General features: G+C 47.8%; 1 protein-coding gene across 2 annotated transcripts; it reads left to right on the forward strand.

Annotated features, from left to right (window-relative positions):
- Nucleotides 1–11964: 11964 nt before the first annotated feature.
- On the forward strand, nucleotides 11965–27148 carry GDNF (glial cell derived neurotrophic factor; the record flags this gene model as incomplete). 2 transcript variants are annotated; one of them, XM_084277958.1, is made up of 2 exons in its annotated part: nucleotides 11965–12136; nucleotides 26664–27148. In XM_084277958.1, 2 exons carry the CDS (start codon nucleotides 11965–11967, stop codon nucleotides 27146–27148), a joined length of 657 nt encoding a protein of 218 aa, XP_084134084.1. The 2 variants fall into 2 exon arrangements, with proteins under 2 accessions (XP_084134084.1, XP_084134085.1); XM_084277959.1 differs by having other exon boundaries at nucleotides 11965–12037.
- Nucleotides 27149–27532: the final 384 nt, after the last annotated feature.

The raw sequence follows: 27532 nt of genomic DNA on the forward strand, positions 1-27532 counted from the left end.
CTGCTGTGGTCAGTGCCTGTGCCCTTGCATTTTCCCATGCGCTTGTGCTGCACCTCCCCTGGTGCCAAGGAACAACCTGTGATCCATGTTTCTCCTTGGGCTAGATCTTTTGTGATAAGCTACCTGCAAGAAGTGGACTAGGCAGGGTTAGGCTGTGATTGGACTTGGTGATTTTAAAGGTCTTTTCCAACCTAAGTGTTTCTGTAAGTGAAGGATCATTAAAGGAGCCAATCACTGAAATTTTGACTGAGTCTGGGGCCAGGATTGGGCTTGTGTCCTTCGTTGTCAGAAAGTGAAGACTCCTTAATTTCAGGAACATTTTGTTTGATGAGTTTGATATCTTGGAAATGTCTCTGAATCAAGGAATCTATTGTTGTTTTGGTGAAACCTGACTTCATATTAAAAGTTACCTTGCTCAAAATCTCCTTGGACATTTCCCCATGTGTTGGAACTGTTTTGACATCTGAGCCCTCTTCCTCTTTTCTATAAAAGGACTTGGTTGTCCTTTTTTATCTGAACAAATTAAGTATCTTGTAATATAGGTTCAACCCCCCTCTAAAGATGCAAGTTTAGCTTTAAAAATGCTATGCAAAAAATAATTGATTCCTTGAACCAACAACATTTAACAGCTCCCACCATGATAACACATGCTCTTCCTGAGAAGAGCTGCCAGTTTTTCCCTGGCTGCTTTCTAAATATCCCAGAAGAAAAATACAAAGGGAAATATAATGAAGGAAGGCTGTGAGGAAACTCCCCTTTTACCCATTTCCAGAAAAATGAATTCCCTGGGATCTTAGAGAACAATGATATAGCTCTAATTCCTTCAGAAGAGTAAATTTCTTCTTACTGAAATGATGTCTTCTTGTTTCCATTTCTCATTTTTATTCCCCCAACAAAACATGGAGTTCTCAAAAACCTGATACAGTGGCTCATAGAGTACAGGGGAGGTATTTTATGACCGATGTTGGAAAAGGATCTGAAAAGAGAGGGTGAGGCTCTGAGGGGTGACTTGACCCAAGACAACAGTAATTCTTCATGGGAAATAGCTATTGCACAAGCCAGCTGTAACCATCCCTCATCCAGCAGCATCACACTGACCGTAGAAGCAACCAGTCCCTCGGGAAATTGTCACAATAAAGCCAATGGAAATACTGCTGGCAGTAAGAGGAGCAGACAGTTCTCCAGGACTGATACTGTATTGACTTTCATAGACCTAAGAGAGCAGACACGCGGAAACCTTTGTAGGAAAATTACCAACAGTTATCCATGAAGCCTTGTAGCATCCTACCATCCCAAGATATACAATATGATTTTCTTTTCTTTTTTTTTTTTTAACCATGGAATCACAGACTGGGTTGGGTTGGAAGAGACCTCAAAGATTATCTAGTCCCAGCCCCCCTGCCATGGGCAGGGACACCTTCCACTAAGACTAGGTTGCCCAAAGCCCCATCTAGCCTGGCCTTGAACACTGCCAAGCAGACACAAGTTGTCGGGACAACCTATGCTAATGCCTCAGCATTCACAGTGTGAAGAATTTCCTTATATCAAATCTAAATCTACCTTCCCTCATCTTAAGGCCATTACCATTGTCCTATCACTCTATGCCCTTATAAACAGTTCCTCTCCAGTTTTTCTGTAGTCCCTTGGTACTGGAAGGCTGCAATAAAGTCTCCTTGGAATCTTCTCTTCTGGCTGAACAAGCCCAATCCTCCAAACTATCAGTCTGTCCTGACAGGAGTGGTGTTCAGGCCCTCTGGTCATCTTCATGGCCCTCTCTAGACTCACCCCAACAGCTCCATGTCTTCCCTGTACTGGGGAGCCCAGAGCTGGAAGGAGTACTCCGGATGGGGTCTCACAGAGGAGCAAAATCACCTCCTTTGACCTGCTGGTCACAGTGGTTTTGATGCAGCCAAAAATACGGTTGACTTCCTGGGCTGCAAATGCACATTGGTGGCTCACGGTGAACTTCTCATCCACTAACACCCCAAGTCCTTCTTCTCAGGGCTGCTTTTAGTCCATTCTATGTCCTGCCTCTAGTGGTGCTTGTGACTGCCCCAACCTATGTGCAGCATCTTGTACTTGGCCTTGTTGAACTTCACACAGTTCACATGGGTCTACCTCTTAAATGTGTCAAGATCAATCTGGATGACGTCCCTTCATTCCCCTGTCTTGACACCAAACACCATACAGTTTGGTGTTGTCAGCAAACCTGCTGAGGGTGCACTCAGTCCCACTGTTCATGTTTCCAAGAAAGGTGCTAAATGCAGTCGTAGCATTAGGAAACACCATTCATCACTGATCTCCATTTGGACATTGAGCTGTCATCCAGCCAGTTCCTTATCCACCAATTGATCCATCTCTCTCCAATTTAGAGACAAGGATGTCATATGGGCAGTGTCAGTTTCAATAAGTCCAGGTAGATGACATCCATCACTCATCCCTTATCTACCAATGCTGTAACCCTGTCATAGAATGCCACCAAATTTTCCAGGCATGTCTTACACTTAGCGAAGCCATGTAGACTGTCACAATCCAGCTCTTTATTTTCCATGTGCCTGAGCATGACTTCCAGAAGGATCTGCTCCATGATCTTGCCTGGTACAGAGGTGATACTGATCAACCTGTAGTTCCCCGGGTCTTCCTTTTTCTCTTTTTAGAAATGGGGGTTATGTTTCCCCTTTTCCAGTCACTGGGAACTTCTCCGGACTGCCATCATTTCTCAAATACGATGGAGAGTGGTTTGGTCACATCATCCTCCAGTTCCCACAAGACATTGGATGCATCTTATCAGGTCCCAGAAATTTGTGCACCTTCAGGTGCTTAGATGTTCTTGAGCCTGATCTTCTTACAGTGGGCAGTTCATTGTCCCAGTCCCTGTCTTTGCCTTCTGTATCCTGGGCAGTAGAGCCCTCGCTGGTGAAGGCTGGGGCAAAAAATGTGTTGAGTACCTCAGTCTTCTCCATATCCCAGATAACCAGGTCTCCCATTTAGTTCTAGAGGGGGCCCGCACTTGCCCTCATCTTCTTTTATCACCCACATACCTAAAGAAATGTTGCTCATCTTAAGAAGCCATGTTGCAAATTATAGAATTTCTGACATTTTTCTCCATCCTAAAAATGACTGACCATATTTTGGCTGTGAATTCGCAATTCTTTCATACCTTCCCTCACTTACCTCTACATTCCTAAATGGCTGCACTCTATTTCAGTTTGCTGATTAATACTGTCTATTTTTTTCACTTTGCCTGCACAAAAGCATTGCAAATATAACTCTATTCTGAGACATTTAAAGATCTAGAAACCAATTCAGCAAGAAGCTTGTCTAAGTATGCTAATCATCCTTGGCTCAAAGTCAATGTTTCAGTGCTTTGCTGAATTGAGATGCTAAATGTAATCTTCAGAGGAACTTCCTTGAAGATCACATACATCATTGCACTTCTGAGTCTTACTAACTGTGGAGAGCTCAGAGATGTAGGCAAGAGTGTGGTACAATACCCACGCTTTTCCTTGCTAAAGAAGCTAGAGGTCTACGCAAGATCCACGCAGAGACTTCACAAAAATCAAAGCAAAAGTGACTGTCTCCTACTGAATGACTCTAAAAGGAGTCTGGTATAAATAAAATGTGTCAGTTTGCGTTTTTGTCCCAGATCACAGCCTCAACTTTTCAGAACTTTTTTCCTAAGTGCTGAAGAAGATTTTCAGATGGGTAAGTTCACAGCTCTATTAATCATTGTTATAGCTGGTTTGCATATGAGCTATTTCCTCTGAATTTGTAACAAGTCGTAAGTCTTTTGCTCTGTGGAAGTACACTCACAAATGCCTCTCTCTGAGCACAGAAACCAAATACATGTTTCTAGTTTCAGAAATGGTGACATTTTCTCAGAGTAAGACAGCATGTTGAACCATTACAAGCATACATTATGACTGTTTTATGTAAAAAAATAATTTAGACAAACACTGCCATAATTCCACATTCACAAGGAGAGAAAATGTATCATTTAATAGTCTCTACATGATGAAGCACATGTAAGCAAGGAGCAAGAGATTTATAGCCCAGTTGTTCTCAAAACCAGTCCCAACTGTGATGTGTCTTTGCTGACCCTTACAGAAACATCTGCCTAACTGCCCAGGCTAAGGATAACCACTGCTATCCGACACTCCAGTGGTTTTCAAGGACAATGCAGCTACAGCTGTAAGCAGACAGCTGAATACTCTGCCGAACCTTTCACAGTAATTCAGACTGCTGAGATGCTTCTTCCTATCTGTGGCAACAGGCTGAGAGGGATGTTCATCTGAAAGTATCAAGCTTCTGCTACATATCTTGTAAAATTTGACTGAAGGTGGGGGGAGGCAGGGGGAGAGGGGGAAGTGTTGTGGTATGTTGTTTGTTTTGTGGGTTTTTTTAATACCAGCTTGGCCCTGACATAAGTTAAGTTTGATTATCTAATGAATGACCTTCGTCATGTCTTACTCCAACATCTAACATTCAGAGACACAGAAAAAAAGCTCACCAGTTTTGCAAAATGTTGCTCCTGGTTCCAGTTGTCCCCCCTGCGTGGTTTGCGCCTCTTTGGCACAGACTAGTGACCTTCAACCCTGGCAAGTATGTTGCCCTCATGCTTTTATGATCTCCTAATCTCTCAGAAGGTGACACATTCTGAGATTAGAGTAAATACACCAGGATCCCAGTGGCAGCATAATACAGATGCAGCTGTGATGAATGCCAATTAAGACAGTAGCAGCATGTGACAGCTGTTTACATTTACTTTTAATTAGCAAGTTTTAAACACAGTGTTATCAGGATCCTCTTTGAAGTATCCAACCAAAATAGGTGCTGAATTAATGATTCCTTAGTCCTTTCCATAGCTTTCTGCTAGACATCTACTACACAAAAGGTTTTTGCAGGAAAGTTTTGTATTATCTGAAAAATGCCTCCTGTAGCATAAAGGAACTTCAGGTGTGGGGCAAATTTGAGCACACGACACTGTCCAGATGAACAGTTAAACACTACTTGCCTACAGTGTTCCCCATCACACACTGAACTTTACCTATTAATATGCAAGTTAAACAATACAGGTAGGTATCTACAGTAAAGTTCTGCAAATATCTACCCAAAGAGAAGAAAAGTTAAGGTTCCTTTTTAGAAACAAGGCTGTCTTCTCTCCTTCTCCCACCCCAGTAGGAGAAGAGCCCCCACCTAGGACACGTTTCCGTTGTGCAGGAAGGTCTGCCTAAGCACGTGGAGACACGCTGGCTGCACCTATCCTGGGCAAATAAACATGGCCAGGGATGCTGCCAGGCCCAACAATCAATACTATCACGCTGGGAGAACAGTCTCTGGCGTGCTGAGACTCATGCCACCCCATGCAACCCCATCCCCACATGGGTACAGGAGTCCACAGGGAGCAGGAGCCACCCCTCGGGCTATGTGTGTACAGCCACACTCTCTTGGAGGGGGTGGGAAGGATGTGGTCAAACAGCAGCAGTTGGCCCCCAAGCTAAAGAACAGGCCTTGGCAATAATTCTAATAAACACAGCAATTAGGACCAGCTTTAACTAGATTGCTTGAGCAATTGAGGTAGTCTGGGCTCCTGAGCATGCAGACTGGGTGCCTGAGCACATCTTCACAGGCCCCAACAGACCTGCAGTGCTCAGGGGGATATCTATGCTGCCACATTTTCACACTGGTTCTTACCTAAATTAAGCTCTCACCCCATACCTCCTGGTTAAGTCACTACAATATACATACCAGGGGATGCAAAACCAGCAGGTAGAGCATTGGATGCTCATGCAGAGCAGAATGGCCACCCGTGTCCTGAAACTTATGAACTCATACAAACCTTAATCTTAAATGAAAGAAAGGGAATGAATGCTCATGCAATGGCCCAATTCTGCAGGGACCTCCTGCAGGTCCAAGGGTGACCAAGGATGTTTGTCATCACGCAGGATAAGGCAGATGTAGCCCAAAACACAACTGCTTTCCCAGTTGTGCAGCTGCTCCTTGCTTTTCCCTGGTACTCTGATGACTTCCAAGGGCTCTTGCCTCAACAATAGAACAATCTTCTCTGTTACTAATACCAAAAAAACAACTGCTTATTGCTTGAGCAGTCACACAGCGACTAGGAAATCATGTTTCATATTTCAAAGGTAACCTGAAAATTACAATACGGAGCGCTTGACATCTTAAGAGATCTATACATCACGTTGACACATATAAACAAAAAATGAGACCATACTGCACAATGTCAAGCAGCTTTTTAGCTTATTTTAAAGGAGGCAACCTTTACAATGTAAAGACACACTTTATTTAGGTCTGAATGGGTCATATTTCTCTTTCTGGGATTTTTTTTCCTGACAGCAGAAAGGGTTTCTTCCTTCACCAAAAAAAGTTTTATCTCAAGCAGCTCCTAAACACTTATGCTGAAAACTTTATGATCTCTATAGAAAAATCTAATCAATTCTTAAGGTTTTGTAGCTTTTGTTAGCTTTTCATAGAACTATGGAAGTTTTCCAGCAGCTACTTTAGTTTCCATGAAGTCAGACAGTAAGACAGGGCTGTCAGTAACCCTCTTTACCAAGAAGCTCTCAACAGTGTTGCAGGGAGAGGGAAGTACATTATTTTTTTGATTGAGGACTATCAGGTTTACTCTCTATTTATTTCGACCATCCTATCGCTGCAGCTAACACATCTGCATAACATTTCCTTTTGCGATGGTTCACACGAGCGAAATAACACATATGTTAAAAAACAGGCTTTCAGTGGCTTTTAATAGCAAGGAAAAATAAAATCCTGCAATATTACAGACACACAGCCTCTCTCTTGACTTCAGTATACCTGATGTTGCTTAAGGAAAATCAGTTGCCTTGCAATGACAAAACCCATGCAAAGGAATAATGCGTTGAGCTCATTCTATCAAATATGTTCAGTAAGGGTTTAGGTAAGGGTCTTTCAGTTAAAATACTAGGGCTCCAACTCACTGTGTGTTAACAAGGGTAACCAAGATACCGATTTCAACCTGTCTCAGTCCCTGACCTCTAACAGAGGCACCATGTTTTACCCATTCATCCAACCTTTCTGCCAGGAATGGCTTTTTGTGCGTGGAGCACATGGTGCATCCGGCACTTGTGTACATCACCCATCTCTCAGCTGTGCAGAAATAACTTCATGGCAGAGGTAGCACAACCTGCATGGCATCACAGACCCAAAGCAACCACTGCTTTTTACAGTGCCTCTCCTGTCCCCTTCTGGTGTGCACACATACATATATAAAAACATATGCATTTATCTGATGCCTGTGTCTTTATTGTCCTGTTTCTTTTTAACATATCGCTGTGTCATTGATCCACCCGTTCACTGTTGCCTGTAAAGAAGCTGCACTTCAGAAACTTTTACTCCAGCTGCCTATCCCTGGGTTGTCTGTACTGAAAAATAGTTAAGATGACTTTTCACTGATGTGTAATACTGTTTCAAATTTGTAATGGGAGATAACTTCTGGGTACTGTTTCACTCTGCTGTTCTTACAAGAAATTTCTTTTGTGCAAGTTAGTCTTTCCTCAAGTGACACAGTTACAAAAACAAATAGTCTGAAATTTAAACAAATCTAATAAAGTAATTTGTTCAGACATTATTTCTGAGTCACAAATGTGTTGCTCCTGCACAGAGGGGGGACACATTCCCAAGGAAGGCCGCCCCCCTCATCACAAATGCCCCATTTAGTAGAGGATAGTTCTGACATTTCTTCTCAGCAGGTGGAGGACTGCAGCGATGGAAAAGCCGTGCTATGCAATGGGCTTCAAGAGGATGTTTGTGTTCATCTCTCCATCTTGTCATCCAATGGAAACTTAGAAGATGCCTCCTGCAGAAATGTTTGTCCTGGCAGCCCATCCAGATGACATTAGCAGACCCCTCCAAATTTCCAATAAACATGTCTTAAAAATCTTCTCTACTCAGACTGTGGAGGGCACAGGGACTGCACCTCACTCCTGTTACACTCAGTCTGGTGGCCACGACCCCCTCTACAGACCTACAGCCTCTGGCTTGAGATCTCCTCCAGCACTGGGTGCTTGGAAGATTCTGCACGTTTCACACTGATGAAGAAGAGCAAACAATCGTTGTTGGTGTGCACACGCCTGGCTCCCAACTCCGAGGTCCTCATTTTGCTTTCTAGACAAGGGGTGCAGAGAGGATGCAAGGGATGCAGCAAGGGCTATGCAGAAAGCCCAGGACAGGCAGCGAGAGCTGGTCCTACCCATCCCCTCGTCCTCCCCTCCGTGGCCGGGTCTGGCTGGGACATACACAGGGGGATTGGGCAGAGGGGAGGAGAAGGGAAAGGGTAAGGGGAAAGCAGAGGGAGAAGGGGGTGTACAGCAGACGAGGTGGCCCATGAAAGGAAGTCCGCGGTGCCCGGCGGGTCAAGGCCCTGCGTGATCCATCCCACTACCCCCCCCCCCCCCGCACCTCCCGCCCTGCCGGACCCCTGGCAGCAGCCACGGCCGCCCCCCTTAGCCGCCCCCTCCCACGCAGCAGGCAGCCGCGCCCGCGGGGGACGGCGGTGGGTTGTGAGGTGGGGGTAGATGGGCCGGGATCAGTCAGCGGTCACAGGGAGACTGCCCCGGGGGCTGCTCGCCCTTCCCGGGAGCGAGGGACGAGCCGGTGCCTACACACGTGTGAATGCACAACCACGACTACGCACATACACCCCCGGGGAAACAAGCCCCCCAGGCAGGTTACAGCGCTGGGGCAGCTCTGCCGGGCCGTGACCAGCGCGGGTCCCTGTGCCCAGAGCGGGTCCCCGTGCCCAGCGCGGATCCCTGTGCCCAGCGCGGGTCCCCGTCCCCAGCGTGGATCCCTGTGCCCAGCGCGGATCCCTGTGCCCAGCGCGGGTCCCCGTCCCCAGCGTGGATCCCTGTGCCTAGAGCGGATCCCTGTGCCCAGCGCGGGTCCCCGTCCCCAGCGTGGATCCCTGTGCCTAGAGCGGATCCCTGTGCCCAGCGCGGCTCCCTCCGCTCCGCCGCCCCGGTGCTCCGCGCTGTGCCGGCGCGGCGCGCTCGGGGAGCGGGTTGGTCCCCTGGGGGTTTCGCTGCTCCAGCGCCTCCCCTCCCCAAAAATATCCCAAAGCAAAAAATATATTAAGAGAAATAAGGAAGGAAAGGAAAGGAAACACAACAATGCCACAGCGCAGGGCGGACGGAGCGGTCCGCTGGCCCCGCACAGCCCTGCGCGCTTTCCCGCCGCTCGCCCGGGCTGAGCCGCGTTAATTTCATAGCACCGGCGACATGAGCACCTCATACCTCCGGACAACTGGGTGAGTCATAAATACACGGCGCAGGGCTGAAAGCCGAGACTGTTTATACCGACTTTTCAGCTCCGGCAGCCCCCCGCGGAGGAGCCGGGCTGCGCGGAGAGGCTCCGCAGCGCGGCTGCCAGCGGCCCATCCGCAACGGCGGCACCTGCGGCCGGCGAGAGGGCGCGACCTCCCCGCCGCCGTCCGTCGGTCCGTCCGTCCGCGGCGGCGGGCAGCCGGCAGCGAGAGCGCGGAGGAGCGGTGCTGGGGAGGGACGCGGTGTTGGGTTACCCCCCGCCACGGGGCCAGCGGGTGCCGCGGCGCTGCGCCGGCGGCCGCGCAGCCCACGGTATGTCGAGCCGGTGACTTCAGCCGGGAGATATTTGGAGGCTCCGCGGGGTCCGGTGCGGGGGGCCAGCGTGTGTTTGGGTCTGAAAGCGAATCAGCGGAGGGCGCGTCACTGCCAAAGGGCCCTATAAATCCATCTGCGGCGCCGAGTCGCCCTGGCAAAGCCCCCGCGTCCGGCTCCGCGCTCCCCTCCGCCCGCGGGTGCGGCGCCCCCCGCGCCTCGCCCAGCACCGCGCCCCCGCCCGCCCAGCCCCGCCGGCGCCCGGGGAGCCGGGCGCGCCCAGGCCCAGCCGGGGCAGCCGAAGCGGGCGCTCCACGGCACCGGCCCGGCCTCCCGCCGCTCCCGCCACGCTCCCCGCTTGGATCTAAGCTTTCGCCGCGACGGGACCCCCGATCTGCAGGAGGAAGCCTCGCTGCTGCTGCTGCTGCTACCGGCTCTACAAATCCCAGCGCCGGCCTCCGAATCTCCCAGCAGGCTGAGGGGGGTGGTTTGATTTTTTTTTTTTTTTAATTTTTATTTTTCCCTCCCCTCAGCTGGGGTGGGTTTTTTCCTTCCCGCCGTTGCGTGCGTGTCGGAGCGGTGCGCGGCGCCCCGCGGTGCTGGACCAGCTGGCGTTACAGGAGCCCTGATGTCTTCATCTGACTCCCTGCAGTTGTTGATGGAGTGTCTTTCTCAGATTTCCAGGCAGGGTCCCAAGAGCAGCACCCAGAGCCAGCTCCCGCTGCCAGGCGGCGCTCCCTGCGGCTCGGGCCGCTCCCGCCGCTGCTGAGCGCGGCTCCGGGGCCGGAGCGGGCAGAGACCTCCGCGGCGCGGCTTCTGCCGCGGCCACAGCACCTGCGGCGGCGGCGGGGGAGGCCACCGGGGCTTGTGCTCTGCCTCCATCCAGACCTGCGACCTCGACCCCCCTTCCCTCCTCCGTACGTCTCCCCTCTCCCGCGCAAAGAGGGTCCCGGCGGTCGGACCCCGACCTGGCCCACATGCATCGCCCGTCCGGCCGCTCGGCTCCCCGGCGTTAATGTCCATCTCGGGTCCGACGAGACCAGCTCAGAGGTGAGGGCGAGGGGCGGGCCGGGGCGGGCACCCTTCCGGGGGGCACAGGGCGTCCCCGCAGCGCCCCGCACCCGGCGAGGTGTGAAAGCAGCAGCCGGCGGGGAAAGCGCGCACCGGGCGCCGGCGGCCCCCGAGCGGCAGCCGCGCTCCGAGCGCCGCCGCGGAAACCGGAGCCGCCGCGGGTCCCCCCGGCGGGGCTGAGCACCCCGGGCCGAACAGTGCCCTGTGCCGCCGTCCGGGTCGCGCCGAACCGGGCTGCGGGCAGCTGTCATCCCCGGGCGGCGGGCATCGGGTGCGTGCCGGGGCTGACTGCGGGCGGGGCGACCCGGGAGCGAGGAGAGGAGAAAAAGGGAAAGGGAAGGGAAGCGGAAAGAAGTGATGGGAGAGAAGAGCGAAGTGAATGTCACGGGAAAGGAGAAGGGAAAATGAAGGATCAGGAAAATAAAGGATAGGTAGACGAGGAGAAGGAAGCGAGGGAAGCAAAGAGAAAGGGAAACAAGAAGGAGGGAAAGGAGTGGAAAATGAAGGAGAGGGAGATAGAAACACACAAGAAGAGGAAAGAGGAAATAAAAGGGAAGGAAAAAGCTGCTGAAATGAGAATGGAAAAGGGGATGGGTAAAAAGAGGGTAGGGAAAGGAAATGTGACTTGTGAAGGGGCAAAGACAAGAAAGTGAGAAGGAGAGAAAAATGAAAACAGGGAAAAGGAAAGAGGAGTGGGAAGGGAACAGGAAAGGACAAAGAGAAAAAAGAGGATAGGGAAAAGAAGAGGAGATAGGAATGAGAGGATAAGTAAAAGGAGGGTTTGCCTGTAGTAAAACAAAGCAGCCCAACCCCCCACCCCAGAGCAGCCCAGTCCATCCTGGCCCAGTCTGGGGACAGGTGCCCTGGCACTACCCTGGTGCTGGAGGAGGATAAGCACAAGGTGACCTGCCTGCCAGCACAGGGACATCATCACACTCCCACATCCCTGGGCGCAGGCTCTCAATACTGCCCACACCCCCAAAGTAGCTTACTTGGGCATGCAGGGGCTGGAGGCCATCCTGCGCCTCCCTCTCCACGCCTCTCGCTGGAGAAAGCCCATGTCACTTGCTCTGAGAAGCGATAGGGGTGGAAGCTTGAGCTGGGCATAGGCTGTTTGCTCTGTCCCCAGGCCTGGCAGGGATGCAAGACTGCTCAGCTTTGTGTCAGGATGGGGAGGGGGCAGGACTGGGAAAATGCAGTGACTGGGTGCTAACCCTGCCTCTCCTCTCTGCCAGGGGCCTGTGTTGGAAGGAGATCTAAGATGAAGTTATGGGATGTTGTGGCTGTCTGCGTGGTGCTGCTCAACACAGTCTCCACCTCGCCCCTGCCCACCGGTAAGACGCCTCCCAAGGGGCCCCCTTCAGTGGTAGCGGGGCCTGAAGATGATCTCTCCCCCATCAGCCTGCTGCCTCCCTATGCTGTGCACAGTGACTGTAAGAAACATTCCCCTTTGTAGCCACTGCTGTCTGTCTTGCTAAACCTGCTCCTCTTTGCTTAGGCATCAGGGTGACCCACACACACATTCTGCTCCCACTTCTCCCCCAAGAAAGGCCACTGGCTCTGGACTAGCTCCAGCAGCTCCAAACCAAGTCATCCTCCTAACCCTGGGGTTGGCAGTTGCAGTGGCAATGCCCCCCTTTTCCTGCCCCACTTCCAGCCCTATGTTCCTGGCAGTTATAAGATCACTTTGGTTGGAAAACTTGGAGAGATGGGAAAGTTAGTTGTATGCATAGGAGCCAAGAGGAGGACCAGGTACATACACCTTGCAATGCTGGCACCGAAACTCCTTCCCCACCAGGCCCGCCTCCTCTCCCAGTTCAGACCCTCCAGTACAATTATTCACTGTCTATAGTGGGTGCAAGTCCTGATGGAGATTGGACTCCATGGTGGGAAGCAGTGTATGCATCCTGGAGCGCTCCTGAGTTTCATTAAATCCTCATTGGATTCTGAACCCGAAATTAGCATGTCCACATGGAAATTTACAGAAGAGTAGTGGAGGTAGGGTTAGGAGCTTGATACAGAGCAATCCGCATGAACCGGCTCACAGTAAGACAGCTTACACTCCAAATGACAGATAATAATAATGCCTCGCTAATAATAGGTCTCCTACAATTGCAGATACAGGATTTTCACAGTGGTATGTGAGTGTTACACTAACTCTGGTGGCTTTCTAAAGTGAGAGTTAATGTGGCTCAGTAAGAAGTGGCAAAACACTTACATGAATCGTGGGGATGTTAATTTAGCAAAGACACAGATGCAGCTTGGAGATTGCTCCCTTTGCCCTTGCTCAGCCTTCTCTTTGTAACTTGTTGCAGGGTGCAGACAGTGTCCAGTAATTAAGGTTCATTTTTATCTCCTTATCTGGAGGCATGTCCTTTCTCTGTGCCTGCCGCAGCTCCAGCCATGGGCAGCCCTGCTCTGGTTTCTCCGGGAGCAGCCCGGCTAACACAGCGTGGAGGCACTGAGCAGGGAATTGTGTGCCATGACTCCCCTTTCATCCCTTCCCCAACGGCCATTCCTCTTCTGCACACACATCCATGTCCTTCCCCATTTAGTCTTCTCTCTCCTTGCTTGTGTTTTCCCCCTGCTGGAATCTTGCCTAAGCTGCCGCCTCCGCGCGTCCCAGCCCGGGCTCCTGCGGCTCACAGACCGGCAAGCCCCTGATGTCCTTTCAGCCCCTCCACACAGAGAGGTCAGCCAAAAGTACTTCCGCCCAGGGCTCCAGCTTGCCAGGGCTGCGGGGCCATCACACGCAGTCATCTTCTTCTCCACAGTGAGCTGTGTGGTGAGATGGGTACTGTCGTCCAAAAGGCAGTGATTGGCTTGCTGCAGCATCAGTGGCAAGGAGATCATTAGGCGGAAAGCAGCACCCATCAGTTTGTAGTTTTGGCAGAAGTTGCAGGGTGGGAGCACTTTAATGCTCCATCTTTCCAGGGTTATAATACTTGCACAATACCTGCTTTTATCTTGAAACTTACTTCTGAGAGTATGGTTCTTGGTGAGCTGGTTTCCCCTCAGCAGCTCAAGGGGACAGGCAGCAGTAGTGGACTTGTCTGTTCCTAGTGTCCAAAACTTCTCATTGTTGCCTTTTTATTTCCCTGTGGATTGAGTAAACTAGAAGCGGGGAGAAAGACAACCTGTGTTTTACCTGAGCTAAGGTAGCATCCATAGATAGCCTCTGCCAGATACCTTTCTTTCCAGGGTACAGTCACAGGCTTTGCCAGGCAGGGCTGGGTTGCAGGTTATTGACCAGGATAGTCATCTGAGAGAGGGCTGCTGTTTGGTCTCAGTTTTCCTAACCCTGCAGATCACAAACAGGCAGGGCAGACTGCAAGGGGAAAGTAAGCAGGGCTGTTCTTGACAACAAAAGCTGAGGAAGCACAGGAAGTTCCTGTGGTCTCGCACAGCAGTGGTTTACACAGCACTTGTGCCTGAAAGCCGGAATCTCTTCTCTCCGCTACATTGCCAAGTTGGATGAGTCAAGGGAGACCTGCAGAAAGGGGGCTGCAGGAGGGCAGTGAATTACTTTTGATTGAGTTTTACAGCATTTTTAGTCGATTTGAAAATGTGTGGTGTTTGGAGAGCCACCTGCAAGCACAAAGTCCATGAGGCTGATTCCATCTGGGCAGGGTACACCTCTTGCCTTTCACTACAGCACCACTTTGATCAAGTCACCACCATCCGTGTCTTTGACATACTTGTTTCTCTCCACTCACCATCTGGTGGCAACACACCCTTCCACACACAAAAGGTGTGCAGTGATGTATACAGAAGAAGTCATGTTTACACCATGTAGACTTCCCGTGCCTCCGCAAGGGTTCTCTTACAAGTGGAAGGCAGTGTGCCACAGGCATGCAGCCATGCTTGCAGCTCTCCAGCTCATCTGCTGGTGGACCTGCTGTGTATTGTGGATGTTGGTCAGCTGCTTTTCCAAGGGCCTTTGCAGGAGGCAGCTCACAAAGTGGTGGGAGTGCTCACATTGGCTCATCTGCATAAGGCAGTGTGTGGGTGCTGAGCAGGAACGGGTGCTGCGTGCAGAGAGGGGTGCACCACTCTCCCCTAAAGTGATCCTTCTGCAGGGAGTAGCAGTTCCACTCCAAGATACGGATTGCTCTTATTTCAGAGAGGTCGAGTCTCCCATGCATTGCTCGTAGCAGGGGTTACTAGGGTTGTGACATCAAGTCCTACTCCTAAGGGCAGTCCAAACACCTTGCTGGAGCACACATCTGTTTTCCCAGGCCCTTGACACCTTTTTGTGTTCTCTCTTGATGGGATAGCTTTCTCTGCAAAGTGCTCTGAGGTCACTTGATGTTACCCCATCCCTTTCAGATTGACTCGAAACCTTCCTTTGTTCCAGCCTACAGGCAAGGTCCTAACCTCCTGGGCTGATCAGGTGTAATGTGCTGACCTTCGCTGTTCAGGGCAGTAATTAGAGATGGCAGTGGGTGTTTGCAGTTGCAGTCTTCTGCATTTTTTAGTGGACTGGAGGCTGGAGTGAGGGTAGCCTCTCTAAGTGCAGTCCATTTGAGATGAGTCCAGCGTTTGTAGGTATTTTAGGCATCAATGTTCATGGGATAGCTTATTTCACACAAAGAAGATTAGGTATAGAGGCTGTAAGGTTAGAAGACCCTTCCTTTGTTTCCCTCATGCTACAGTCCGCTGGGATAAGGACACAATAAGCTTGAATAGCAACTGCAAACAGAACAAATATAAACCAAATTATAATAAACTAAATAGTTAAGTCAGCAGCTTCAGAAGCATGACAGTGCAGAGGGAGATAAGCATTTGGTTTGACTTACACGCGTTTCTCAGCAAAAACTGCTTGCTGCTGTGTGGCCATAATCAACATGTGTGTGAGGACTGGAGTATCCTAAGAACCACGATGCTCAAGTGAGCATCTTTAGAAAGATCTAGTGATAAGCATGTACAGTCAAATGAAAAATCTCGCTATGGGCTTTTCCCGCCTAATAGAAGGAAGAGGTTGTTGCATCTTGTTTGAGCTACTTGGTGGCCACCGGATGGTCACTTGTTGTGGGATCTCCTTCAGTGTGTTTGTTATGCTATAACACACCATGGTATGTGTTATAGCTGTGTTAAATTCCTCATGCTTCTCTTAAGGGGTATTTAACGTGTAGTTACTGCATTTAGCTGCAACATTATCATCTAATATGGAAAGTATCTAGAATAAACCATGATATTTTAGGTCTCTAAGGGAAGGGCAGTGTTCAATTATGCTCCCAACCAATTGCATTTCCTTCCCTACAGTATTTATTAGGCACATGCAGTGTTAGAAGCCTGCTCAACATGCCAATGGTTTGGCATATGTGCTTTAGGCTAAGGTGCTCAGCAGCTACAGAGATGACCTGCCTGTGCACAGTACATCCAGTGCATTGGAGAGGTGTCTGTCACACCAAGCAGGTTGCCACGCTGCATCCTTTGATCTGTGTGCATCCAGTACAGCTGATGCATCCAGCCAGCATCAGAGCCAGTGTGCCAGTGTCCCTGGGCCAGCATGTATATAGTAAAGCTTGTTTGCATGGGCACACCCAGGTTATCTAGGCATTTAGAAGTCTCACGCATTTGAGTTTGCCTATTCATGGGCAGAATCCTAGGAAAAGAAAGAAGCAGCTGATTTCTTTTCAGGTATAAATATTGAATGTACTCCTGTGAAGGGTATTAAGGAGGAAATGCAATAGAATATGGCTTTATTACTGTTTTAAGAGTTATCCTTTGGTTAAAGTTTTGATGTATTTGCTGCTTGTCAGTTTAAGGACCTTAAAAATTTCCCAGTGAAAGTATAGATCCTTTTATATGTTTGCAGGCATGGGCTGCTAGATGACATACCTGGCCATGCTTTTCGTGGTCAACTTTCATAGGCCTCTTCCCTATATTCTAGAAATCCCTGTGTTCAGGGCCAGCAAAGGACAAGCTGCAAAACCTTTCTGGAAAGGCTGAGGAATCCAGCGGTGTACTGACTACTGATGAGGTGATGGGGGAGGCACTATCCGCACAATAGAGGAGCATCCTCAGATGGATAGGTTGCAATGTCTTTTTAAATTATACTGTTCCTGATTAGGCCTGCATAGAATAGGTTTAGAATATTTAAAGCAACAGAAGCTAAGAGAAGCTGTTGGGGTCATCCAAGTCCCTTCCCCCACACCTCTATTTGCACTAGATTTCTATTCCTGTGGACGATCAGGAATGGACATCTAGTGCAAATATTTTCACCCCACAACATGTCAAGCAACTGCAACTTAGAACTTGTAGTACATAGGCCACACCCCACATAACTCCACTTGTTGTGGATTCTCATACTTCTGAGCTAATAAATAATAATTAAATGAGAAATACTAAATATTGCAGAGTAACCATGTTCAGGATCATAAGTCATTTAAATAGGCCACTGCCCCATTAGTGCTGGTAGAGTGGCTGACACTGCAGAATGGTCATTTTTGACAGAACCAGGGGCAGTTTCTGACCAAATAATATTTGTTGAAGGGTAATGAAAGATTTCAATAATTCTTGGAAATGCTGTCCTGATTACAAGGAGAAGAAGGGAAATAGAATCAAAAAGTTCTATTTGGGACAGGTACAAACGAAGCATTAAGACACAAAATATACATTAGAGTATGTTTGGGTTTAAGATCAAGGACAGAAAATTAATTATGTGAGACATTTAAAATATCAGCACTCTTTTTAAGGCATAAAGCCACATTGTATTACTTAGCAAATACTTCAGCTGCTGTCTGTGTGGCTATTCGGTACAACACTTAAGCTGAAACATATAGATACACTTCTTTGAAGTTGGTGGGACTTGTGCAAATGCTTTAATGATTCTTGAAGAGGAACAGTCTTAAAAGAGGCAAACACTGAAATCAAAATACTTGTTTTCCTGTGTTGGAGCCAGGCACTGTTACAGCAGTATGCCAAAACTTCTCAGGTGGCCATATTTTTGGAGGCAAGCTGGCTGTATCCCCTTTAACTTACAAGCTACATAGAAACATCTGGAATACCTCTGCTCCCATCCCAAGTGTGTAAGATTTCTTTGGCAAAACCAGCTATTACTCAGGAAATTTCTGACAGGGAGGTGTGGATCCAGTGTAGCGGCTGGGAAGGAGCTTGCTCTTCTGAGCACATGCCAGCACCGTCTGGCAAGCCGTGGCCCACACATCCCAACGTGAGACCTTCTGCAGCAGCACACGTAGCACCTGCCCGAGCGCCAGGGGCTGATTATTGTAACAACAACATTTTCCAAAGTGCAGTATGAAACCTTTTTGTATCGTTCCTATTGTAAGCACATTGAAACACAGGTAGTGAAAGGCAACGGTGAAAGAACAGATATTATTTACAGGTCAGATCACAATCTGATAGCAGCAAAGGTGGCCACAGGAGGGGTATCACTCTGCATTACTGCCCCCGGGAAGAGACTGGGATAAAGACCCTTCTTGCTGCTCTGCTGCCTGTGCTTCTACCATGGGAGCACCCCTGAACCCAGAGGGGATGCAGTGTAAGAGCACAGCCTGGAAAACAGTTGCTGTTATTTATTTGGGAATGCCATTCCCATTCAGTGAGCTGGCACTAAAGTGGGGCTGGGTGACCGATGTGCGGTTTTACTGATGTCATGCAAGGTCTGGGCTGGATCACTTCTGCACCAGGAGAATTTATTACCAGCAGTATTTCCTCCATTAAAGCCTCAGTGCTGTGCCTGTTAGCTGGCTGCACGTATTCTTCCTAATAGGGGTTGCAGGTTTTGGGTCCCACTCATACCTGCTCATTTGAGGTTCTCTCAGGATTGGGACAAACCCAAATATAAATGTAAACCCCAGTTTTACTGGGAAGTTGGATATTTACTCAGCATAGTCTTGGTTTGAAGGGTATGAGGCCTCAATAAGGAGACAACAGGCAGGTATGTGCCTCGCTCGGGTTTGGCTCCTGTTCCCTCAGGGCCTTTAGGCAGGGCACTGCCACTTTTTCCCCCTTGTACATTCTTGATGCTGAGATTTCTTCAGATGCAGGGACTGCTTCATGGGTGCTCGAGTACCCACACAGCCCTATACAGTGAGGCTGCTGCAGCAACTGCCACAAAACCTCAAGACGGACCGCTGAAGAGCTGTCTGGTCCTCAGTGCCTCTGAGCTGTTTTTTCAGAGCTCTGAATCAGAGGCAAGACCAAATCTTCCTGCTGCTCCTTTGCTGCTTGACTGACAGATGAGATAGGTCAGAGGAGGTCCCCGATGCCACCACAGAGTTAGGCAGGGTCCTGTGAACAGCCCAGCCTGGATCAGAGGAAGAACAAGAAACTCTTGCAGACAGATCAGCTCGTGAGGCAGCATCCTTTACTTCACGCAGTTTGTCTGCCCTTGCTGCTTCTCCTGGCTCTCAGGGAACTCCCCCAGCTGTCAGCCACAATGATGGTTCTGTTGTTTCTCTCCATTCTTCTTCTGGTGGGAACCAGCACTTCATACCTGCAATAAAGCAGGCAGAGGTGGCAAGGGGAGGCACTAACAGGCATGGATGGCAGTATGAAAGTACAAAGCACTCTGTGAATCTGCCATCATAGCCAACGCATGGGAAGCAGTGAGGTTAGATGCTGTGCTACAAACACAAAATGTGGCTGCTCCACTGGAGCAAGCACACCAGTAAGGTTAACCCTGTGCCTTTTTCCAGTCCTGCCTTATCGTACCTAGCTAGGGTGAGTGGCCTCAGAGTCATCCTTGGGGTTATTTAGCACTTTACCTTCATGAAAGACAAGTGACACCGGTGAGAAGCTCCATTTCTATGGGCTGTCTGAGTTGGAGGAGAGAACACAGCTTGTCCTGGGAGCTGCCAAGGCAGGGAGTGAGATAGTTTACCACAACTGAATTAAACATTTAAAGATGAGCTGACCCTGTTGTGTTTGATGCTCTATTTCCTAATGGACACAACCAGCTGGTTTCCATTTCACTGTTAGACCCACGGATTTTCATGCAAGGCATGAAAGCAAAGTCATGCCTTGGAGAGGTGATACTATAATTGTTTACATCCTGAAAGTCTTTCAGTATAACTATTTTTAACACCTGCCTTTGCTTTGATGCCTGCATTATAGTCTTTGTTCTTCATGAAAAATATTTAATTTTCAGTAAAATAAGTGGTTTGCCCTGACACAGTTGATGGTTTTTTACTTTGCAGAGCAGCATAGGCATCACATTAGAAGTTTTAAGCTCATGCTTCCACAAACAGGTTACTGTGGGGGTCTCCCAAAAGTGCGTCTTTGTGGTGTGAGATGGAGGGATTCTGTGTTCAGACAAGATGTGTCTGCTGTAGTAAGTTCCTGAAAACACTACTGCAAAGCAAGCTAAACGCAACAATAATTAATGAATAACTGGTATACCAGAGTAATCTTGATAAGCAACAAAATAATGAGGATGATTCGTTGCAGTCACCAATAGAGACACATTGTTTGCCTGTTTCCCAGTAGTAAATGACCTAAGAACAAACGTCTTTGTGAATGTAACTTTGGAGGAAACTTTAAAAAATAACCAGGAAAGAAAGGAAATTAAAATATTTTAGTTATGAAGGGCCCATATTAAATTACTAGAGCTGGTTTTGAAAAGGAGCCATTTGATCCTAACACAGATCTGGATCTGAATTTTCTAAATAATGCTTACCATTATAATGAGCTGGATTAACCCCCTTGAACTTTGAAATCATACTTAAAACTAGAGCCTGCATGCTTCTGTTTGAACTTCTCTAATTAAAAAACAGCTGTGCTTAAGTGAAATATCCTGGTAATTTTATTAAATGTTTGGCTCGATGTTTTGATGTTGTAGCTGTACGCTGCCACAAATACATGCATGAAAGCAACAATGTAAGACAAAAATCTAATTTTATAATTTTTAGTATACCTTATGTGACTTATATTACAACGCTTTAACTCAGCATATGCAAAGTGTCAAATAACACTGTGGTGATGTGATTACATTCTTGCTGAGATCAGTATAGAAACAAGTCTATAAAGTACTAACAGTTTCAAATAACTTAAACATCAAGTTTTATGAGATATTAAAAAAAAAAGGAAAACCCACTTGCATAAATTCTTATTTTGCCACTAATAGAATTTAAGCTTTTTCTTGTAAACCATAATAGACAGCATGGTCAGAAGAGACTGTAGTTAGCCTTTTAATTCCATAACCAGGCACCGGAATGAGTAACTGGATTTTTTTCTCAAAAGCTGAAGATCCATCTGTTCCCACTGAAATCAATTTGTGGTCAGGTACAAAGTGAGGGTTTCTTGCTCTACCATGCTGGGTTACAGCCACTGCGGGGGAATATTTGGCTTTAAAATAAATCTGTTGCTAGTGAAATCAAAGGAATAGTTTTACAAAATGTAATTGTGACCACATTTGAACAGATAAAAATAAATTGTTCATTTTTCCTTAATGGAGACTGTTTTCTTCAGAATGTGATGAGTTTGGTTTGTATATTCATTTAGACCAATATTATGTAGAAGTCTCTCTGAACAGTGTGTAATTTATTCTTCTAAGTAGCACAGACATCAGATCCTGGTCCTGCTGGCATGTGGTGTCTCTAATTAATTGGAAATGCAAAAGCAGGCTCAGGGGGGTTTGCAGCAGGGAAAGTGCCCAGAAGAAGGAACCTTTGTGAGCCCAGAGCAGAGCTCTGGAGAGGCTTTCTGCAGAGGCCAGCGGAGACCACCACAGGTGTCTGGCTACAGGGTGTTGTGGCTGTATGCACTGCCTGCTCTTGCAGTGCCCAGGCGACAAGCAGGTCAGAGATTCAGGTTCAAGAGAATAAGTGACTTGAGAATTCCAGTTTGTATTCAAGAGGGACATTCCTAACCCAAGATCCTGAGTCAAAACTATGATCTGTGTCCCCTAAAGGTTCAGAAACCAAGCAGACTGCTTGCAAACACCAAGCTGAAGATGCAAATATTATTGATTTTTTAAAATTAGTAATTTTATTTCTTTTTTTTTTCTTGATTCTGGGCGTTCTGGACATTTGGTGTTCACCAGCTTTACCCCCAGCCTGGTCACTCCTCTAGATTCCCATGTGCACCAGCCCTGTGATGATTCTTTCTTTATTTCTTAGCCTTTTTTATTCATTTTCTGGTCAAATGAGGAACTCCTGGCAGATCAAGATCCCTGGTTCACCTGGCCATGGGATACAGAGGAGGTGCCCAGAGATGGACTGGCACATGGACTGCCATCCGCACCACCTGATTCTGGTGCTCCAGCAGCAGAAAAATGATTCTTTCTCTGATTGCCACCAGAGAAAACGGCTCTGCCTGTTTCTGACTGGCTGGTCAAGTCCTTGTCAGGGCAGTGAAAGAGGGAGTGTGGAAGAGAGCTGAAGGCAAACAAGATAAGCAGGAGCAGGACACATGCTGGCCTTGGTTTCACCCAGCCTGGCTGCCTGCCCCACACTCCTGAGGGCAGGGTGCTAGGCAGCAGCAATCATGTTCATGTGATGATACGCCGGCTGCCTTCAGTGATTTTCCCAGGGATTTGGAGGGCCTGGGAGCAACTTTCAGGAACGTGACATAAAACCCTGACAAAGCCTCCATGACTTTGTGCTGGTCTTGTGAGCGTTTGTGGCACCATAGTCTAAGTGGTAGGGCTCAGCCCATTACACTGTCCCAGTGGGGTCTGGAGGACTTTTCCCATGCTGTGAATAAGATAGACAGAGGCTCTGTGTTCCCTGGGGGAGGATTTAACATTTTGAGGACATATGCTCCTTTTCCCTTGGGAAACACCTGCTTTGAGTTGTATCATATGTGTGTGCCAGCAGTCACAAACCTACATTGAGTACATGCTGTTGTGGGCTTGCCCATCCTGTCCTGTCCTGTCCCCTCCTGTGTGATCCTGTCCTGCCCTATCCTGGGGGGCTTTGGATTTTAAACTCTTAATTCCTTCACACAGTGGAGGCTGGGACCAGAGACTACTGCTTAGGGATCTTTACTGCTTTTATTGGCGTAGTATCTGAGTATTTTCTGCTGGCACTTTGCACAGTGTGACAGGCATCTGTCGTGTTTGTTCTCTCAGCTTTTCCACCAGAAGGCAAATGTTGTCAGTAAACTAGTTTGTTTTGAAAAAATATGTGTATAATTAGATGTATTTGTATGTGTGTATGTACACATGTATATGCTACAGAATGGGATAATAATACGTGCTTCTCCCAGGGGTGTGAAATCTCCACAGAAAGCTCTGTCTGCTGCAGAGTCATCAGCACAGTCCATGTAGTGTTAGAGAAGCAAAGCTGCTAGGCTGTTGACCTTTGTTTTGAGGCTATAAATGGTGCATGGTGGCTGTGTTGCAGGGAGATCTTGGCATCCCTGGAACACATCTACCAAGGGCCCGTCAGGATGAGGTGGTCTGGCCGTCAGTCTTCTCCACCTTCCCTTCTGTCCATTAGCCTTTTATGGTCTTAAGTCCTTGGTCAGCGGTCATTGCTTATTCATGTGTGATGTCTGGTGGTAGCTTCCTTAGCACTTAGCTCTCATGCCTTGTTTCGACCCATCGTTCCTGGTATTAATGCTGGCATTTACACTTGGTTGACCAGGGTCCTACTTCAGCATGTTTTTACAGCATTTTGATTCAGGCTCTCAGGCTTCACATCCATACTTACTGGACAGCTGAATATCTCTCCTGGAGCTATGACTGGCACCCTAGCATAGCATGCTAAGTCAAGTCTCGTTTCACTCCTGGCTTTCTAGGTTTCCTTCAACCACACACTGACTGTGTTTCATTAAACAGCATTAAACTGAGCCACACCCAGTAGTATGAGCCCCATTGTGTGGTCCCATGGTTCAGTGGTTGCTGGGCCCAGCTGCAGCTGATGCAGTGCTGAAAGTACAGGCACACACCACTGAGTGTGTGCTGAAACTTGGCTTTGTGGGATCCTGTCATACTTCAGAATTGTACCAGCCAGAGGCTGGTAGGCGCAGGGCTTTGAGGTGTTCTTCAAACAAGACTAAATCACGGAAGCGAACTTGGAGTACCCTGGCACCAGTTGGAAGCTGCCAAAAAGAGCAGCATTGCACTCATCATGACTAGTTTGGGGCTCCACAGGCGGAGGGTGTTGTTGTTTGCAACAACATGCAAGGATTCACTGGCTCAGTAATACAGCTGCCATTAATTAATTGTTAATGTGGTGTACCCACACAGCCAGTAACAGCATGTGTCATTGCAGGTGGGAAGACTCTGACTGGGGTCAATAGGTCTAGCACATTTTCTTGAAGCGGGCTCTGTGTCTAGTTACTCCCCTTGCAGCACTGGCAGCATACCAGGCTTGGGTAAGGATAAGGCTGAAAGCTGCAGACAGGAATCTCCATGTGTAGATTGAGTTTCTCTATAACAATCTCTCAACTCCTTCCTGATGGTTGACCATCACACTGATTTCGTTAAACCCTCGTAATGTTTCCTTGATGGTAGTATTTCGCTCTCCATAGCCATTGTGTCTCACTGTTGTCACAAGGAGTATGTGACAGAGGTGTGGACTGTGATGCTCAACTGTAGTGAGAAGGTGAGAGCGGGGAAAGACAGCTAGAGCCATCTTCTCAGGGCCACATCCTTCCTGTATTGGCTTATAAGATAAGAAGCCTAACTTCTGTGCAAGAAGTTTAGTAACCACCCAGCCCCCTTTTCCTCTGTATCCATGCCAGGGTTTGTACTTCAGCAGTGAGGGCTGTGTCAGCTCCACAGGGGTCATCTTGCTTGACTGAGTCTAGCAAAGTTTCTACACTTTCTTGCTTTTAAGGAACATAGCCCACCCATCACATTGACCTGGACCTTGCTCAGTAGGGCAGTATTTGTATGGTGTAGGCAGACCAGCTGGTCCTGCAAGATTTGCATGGTACATCCAATGGACACATCTATCTAAGCTACCCTTTTCCTGTAAAACCAACTCACAGTGGGTATTTTGGTACACCTACTATAGAAATAATGAGAGGGGGGTGCAGGAAGGGTGCACTTAACACAAGTGTCACAGGGTGCAGGTCCTGACTTGTTCAGGTCCCTTGTAGCTGTATAAATAGCAACCAGCCCTCCTTCATGTCTTTTGACAGTTATTGGTCTGCGATATTGTTGCCTCTAGCACAGAGACCTGTAAAATAAAGTGTAATTAACTTTTCCCAGTCCCAACCTCTACAGTTTATAGGAGCCCACTGCCCATGTGCCACCCTCATTATATGAAGATGGCCTGCCGTCATTACTCTTTTATCAGTCTGTACTATTTTCCTGGAGCCATCCATGAAAAAGTGTATACTTCTCATCCATAGCTGCTTTGTCATGGCAGGGGGCCATGGCTGCTTTAGGGAGGGGTCAGTGTTCCTCCTCCTTACGTGCAGATGCACTGTGCTGCAACAGATTTTTGCACCAACAGTTGACATCCTGCTGCCTCTGTCTTCTCTGTCTTTTGTGCTTTTCTTGAGTTTATGAAGGTGCACCTTTGCTTGGTGATGTAAGGCAGTCTTATTTCTTCCTGTCTTCTGTTAACAGAGTCCATGCTACCACATGTAGGCTGGGTACGTGCACTCCTTGGTCTCCATCAGGGCTTCAGCGCTCATTTGGGAAATACGGGGCTGAGCCCTTGCCTAACGTGCCCCTCCTGTCTCAGCACCTGACCAGGTGCAATGCATTGGATATCTCTTTCTCAGTGTTTGCAGTTCTGGGGGTATTTGTAGGGGTCATTCTGGAGATGGAGCTCCCATACACACGGAGCTGGGTGCATGACCCTGGTCTGTTACTTTGGTGGACACTCAGGAGTTAAGTACAGAAAGAAACACCCTCTTAGGTCTTATTGCAGAGGAGGCCTTGATTTTTGTCACAATTAAAAATCTCAATACCGCAATGTCATTTGTGTGCTTCAGAGACAGTGATTCAGTGATGTCATTAGCAATATAACCTAAGGGTATAAGGGCACTTGCACACAGGCTCCTGACAGTCTGACCCTCTGTTAAGTCACTGTATTCAGTAAAGGAGAGAGATCACACCAAGGGATTTAGTCCATGGGAAGTTTGAAGGGTGCAAAATGTGATCTTTGTTTTTTCAAATCGTGCTGAAAAGGTGAAATCTGAACATTTCAGAATACATTCAATTTCACCCTCCTTGAAGAGGTTCATTCTGCTAGGATCAAAACATTTCATTGATTTAAACATCTAATTTACCTGAATAATTTCTCACTGCTAGGTTACATATCAAGTGAAAAAACCCTCCAAAATCAGTATTTTAACTTAATAAAAAGAAAATGTATTAATAACATTTCCCCAGAAAATTAACATAATACTTCTATTCTGAAATATTTCTACCCAGTATAATAAGAATCTTGTGATACAAAATACTTCCATGAGAATTTTTCAAAAGCTCTGATAATAATTATCCCCTGGAAGCAGTACGAAAGTAGGCATTCATCATAGCATTCAGTCAGGAATAATAGCTCAGCCTGGTACCCCAGTAAATTCCTCATTCTGTCCTGCCCAAAAACCTTATTGATAGGTGGCTTTGGCTATACTAACTGCTGCTGGTGTGAAAAGACAACAATTAACAATTATAATTACAAAATCACTTCAAAGTAAACTCATCCTCTTGCTGCTTTGTTGGGAAGAGCCTGTATAACCTCTCTACAGTAGCTTAATCCACTCATTAACTAATTTTTGTATCATGACATGCTTTTCCTTCACTCGATTTTGACATGATTCCTTCAATATTGAAAGATGTGCTGGAGTGCTACCACACATCAGCAAACATGTACAGAGATACAAACATATCTCATTTATTTTGCCCCAAATGAATTTCCATGATGATGTAAACCATTCCAAATTCTCTATGATTTCTGACAGTTCTGGGTGCGTGATCTGAAGTGATGGGCAGAGCAGCTTGCATGTGTCTAACATTTTTCAGCCATGAATGGACAAACTTTGTGACAACTGACATGTGACAAAACCTTTTCTCTCCTTCCCAAACAGCTAATATGCCAGAGGATTATCCAGATCAGTTTGATGAGGTAGTGGACTTTATTCAAGCCACCATTAAAAGATTGAGGAGGTCGCCGGATAAACAGACTCCGATTTTTTCTAGGCGGGAGAGGAACCGGCAAAACACAGCCACAAACATAGAGAATTCCAGCAGAAAGGGAAGGAGGAATCAAAAGAGCAAAAATCGGGGATGTGTCTTAACAGAAATACATTTAAATGTGACTGACTTGGATTTGGGATATGAAACCAAAGAGGAGCTAATTTTCCGGTATTGCAGTGGATCTTGTGATGCAGCCGAGACCACCTATGACAAAATTTTAAAGAACTTAACCAGAAAGAAAAAACTAGTCACTGACAAAGTGAGGCAAGCTTGTTGCAGACCCACCGCCTTCGACGACGACCTGTCCTTTTTGGATGATAACCTGGTTTACCACATACTGAAAAAACATTCCGCAAAGAGGTGTGGATGCGTCTGACGGCTGCGTGCCAGAGGCAGCGCCAGTTTTGCATTCCTGCTACAATGCAAAGAGAGGGACCAAGGTTCCCGGGGAAGCGTCTGCTCAGAAAAGAGGACCAAGAACGCAGAACGGGTCATGAGAGCCCGGGGCATGGGAGGGGTGCCAGGTGCCGTAGGAGGATGGAAGCTTTTGACATCCAACAGGAAAGGAAATAAAGCTCAGGTGGAGATGCCAGCAGCTGGATGGCGTGCACGCTCCCTTTCCCGCTTGACGCAGTCTGCTGTCAGTGAGACTCGGATCCGTGAGGAATGTGCTTAAAAACACAACCCTGCCGTACCACGCTGTGTTGTAGTTATACCATCCGTGCCAGGAAGCTTAGCTGAGAAGTAACCTAGGAGTACC

This window comes from Gallinula chloropus (assembly GCF_964237585.1).
Source record: "Gallinula chloropus genome assembly, chromosome: Z".
Lineage (NCBI taxonomy): Eukaryota > Metazoa > Chordata > Aves > Gruiformes > Rallidae > Gallinula > Gallinula chloropus.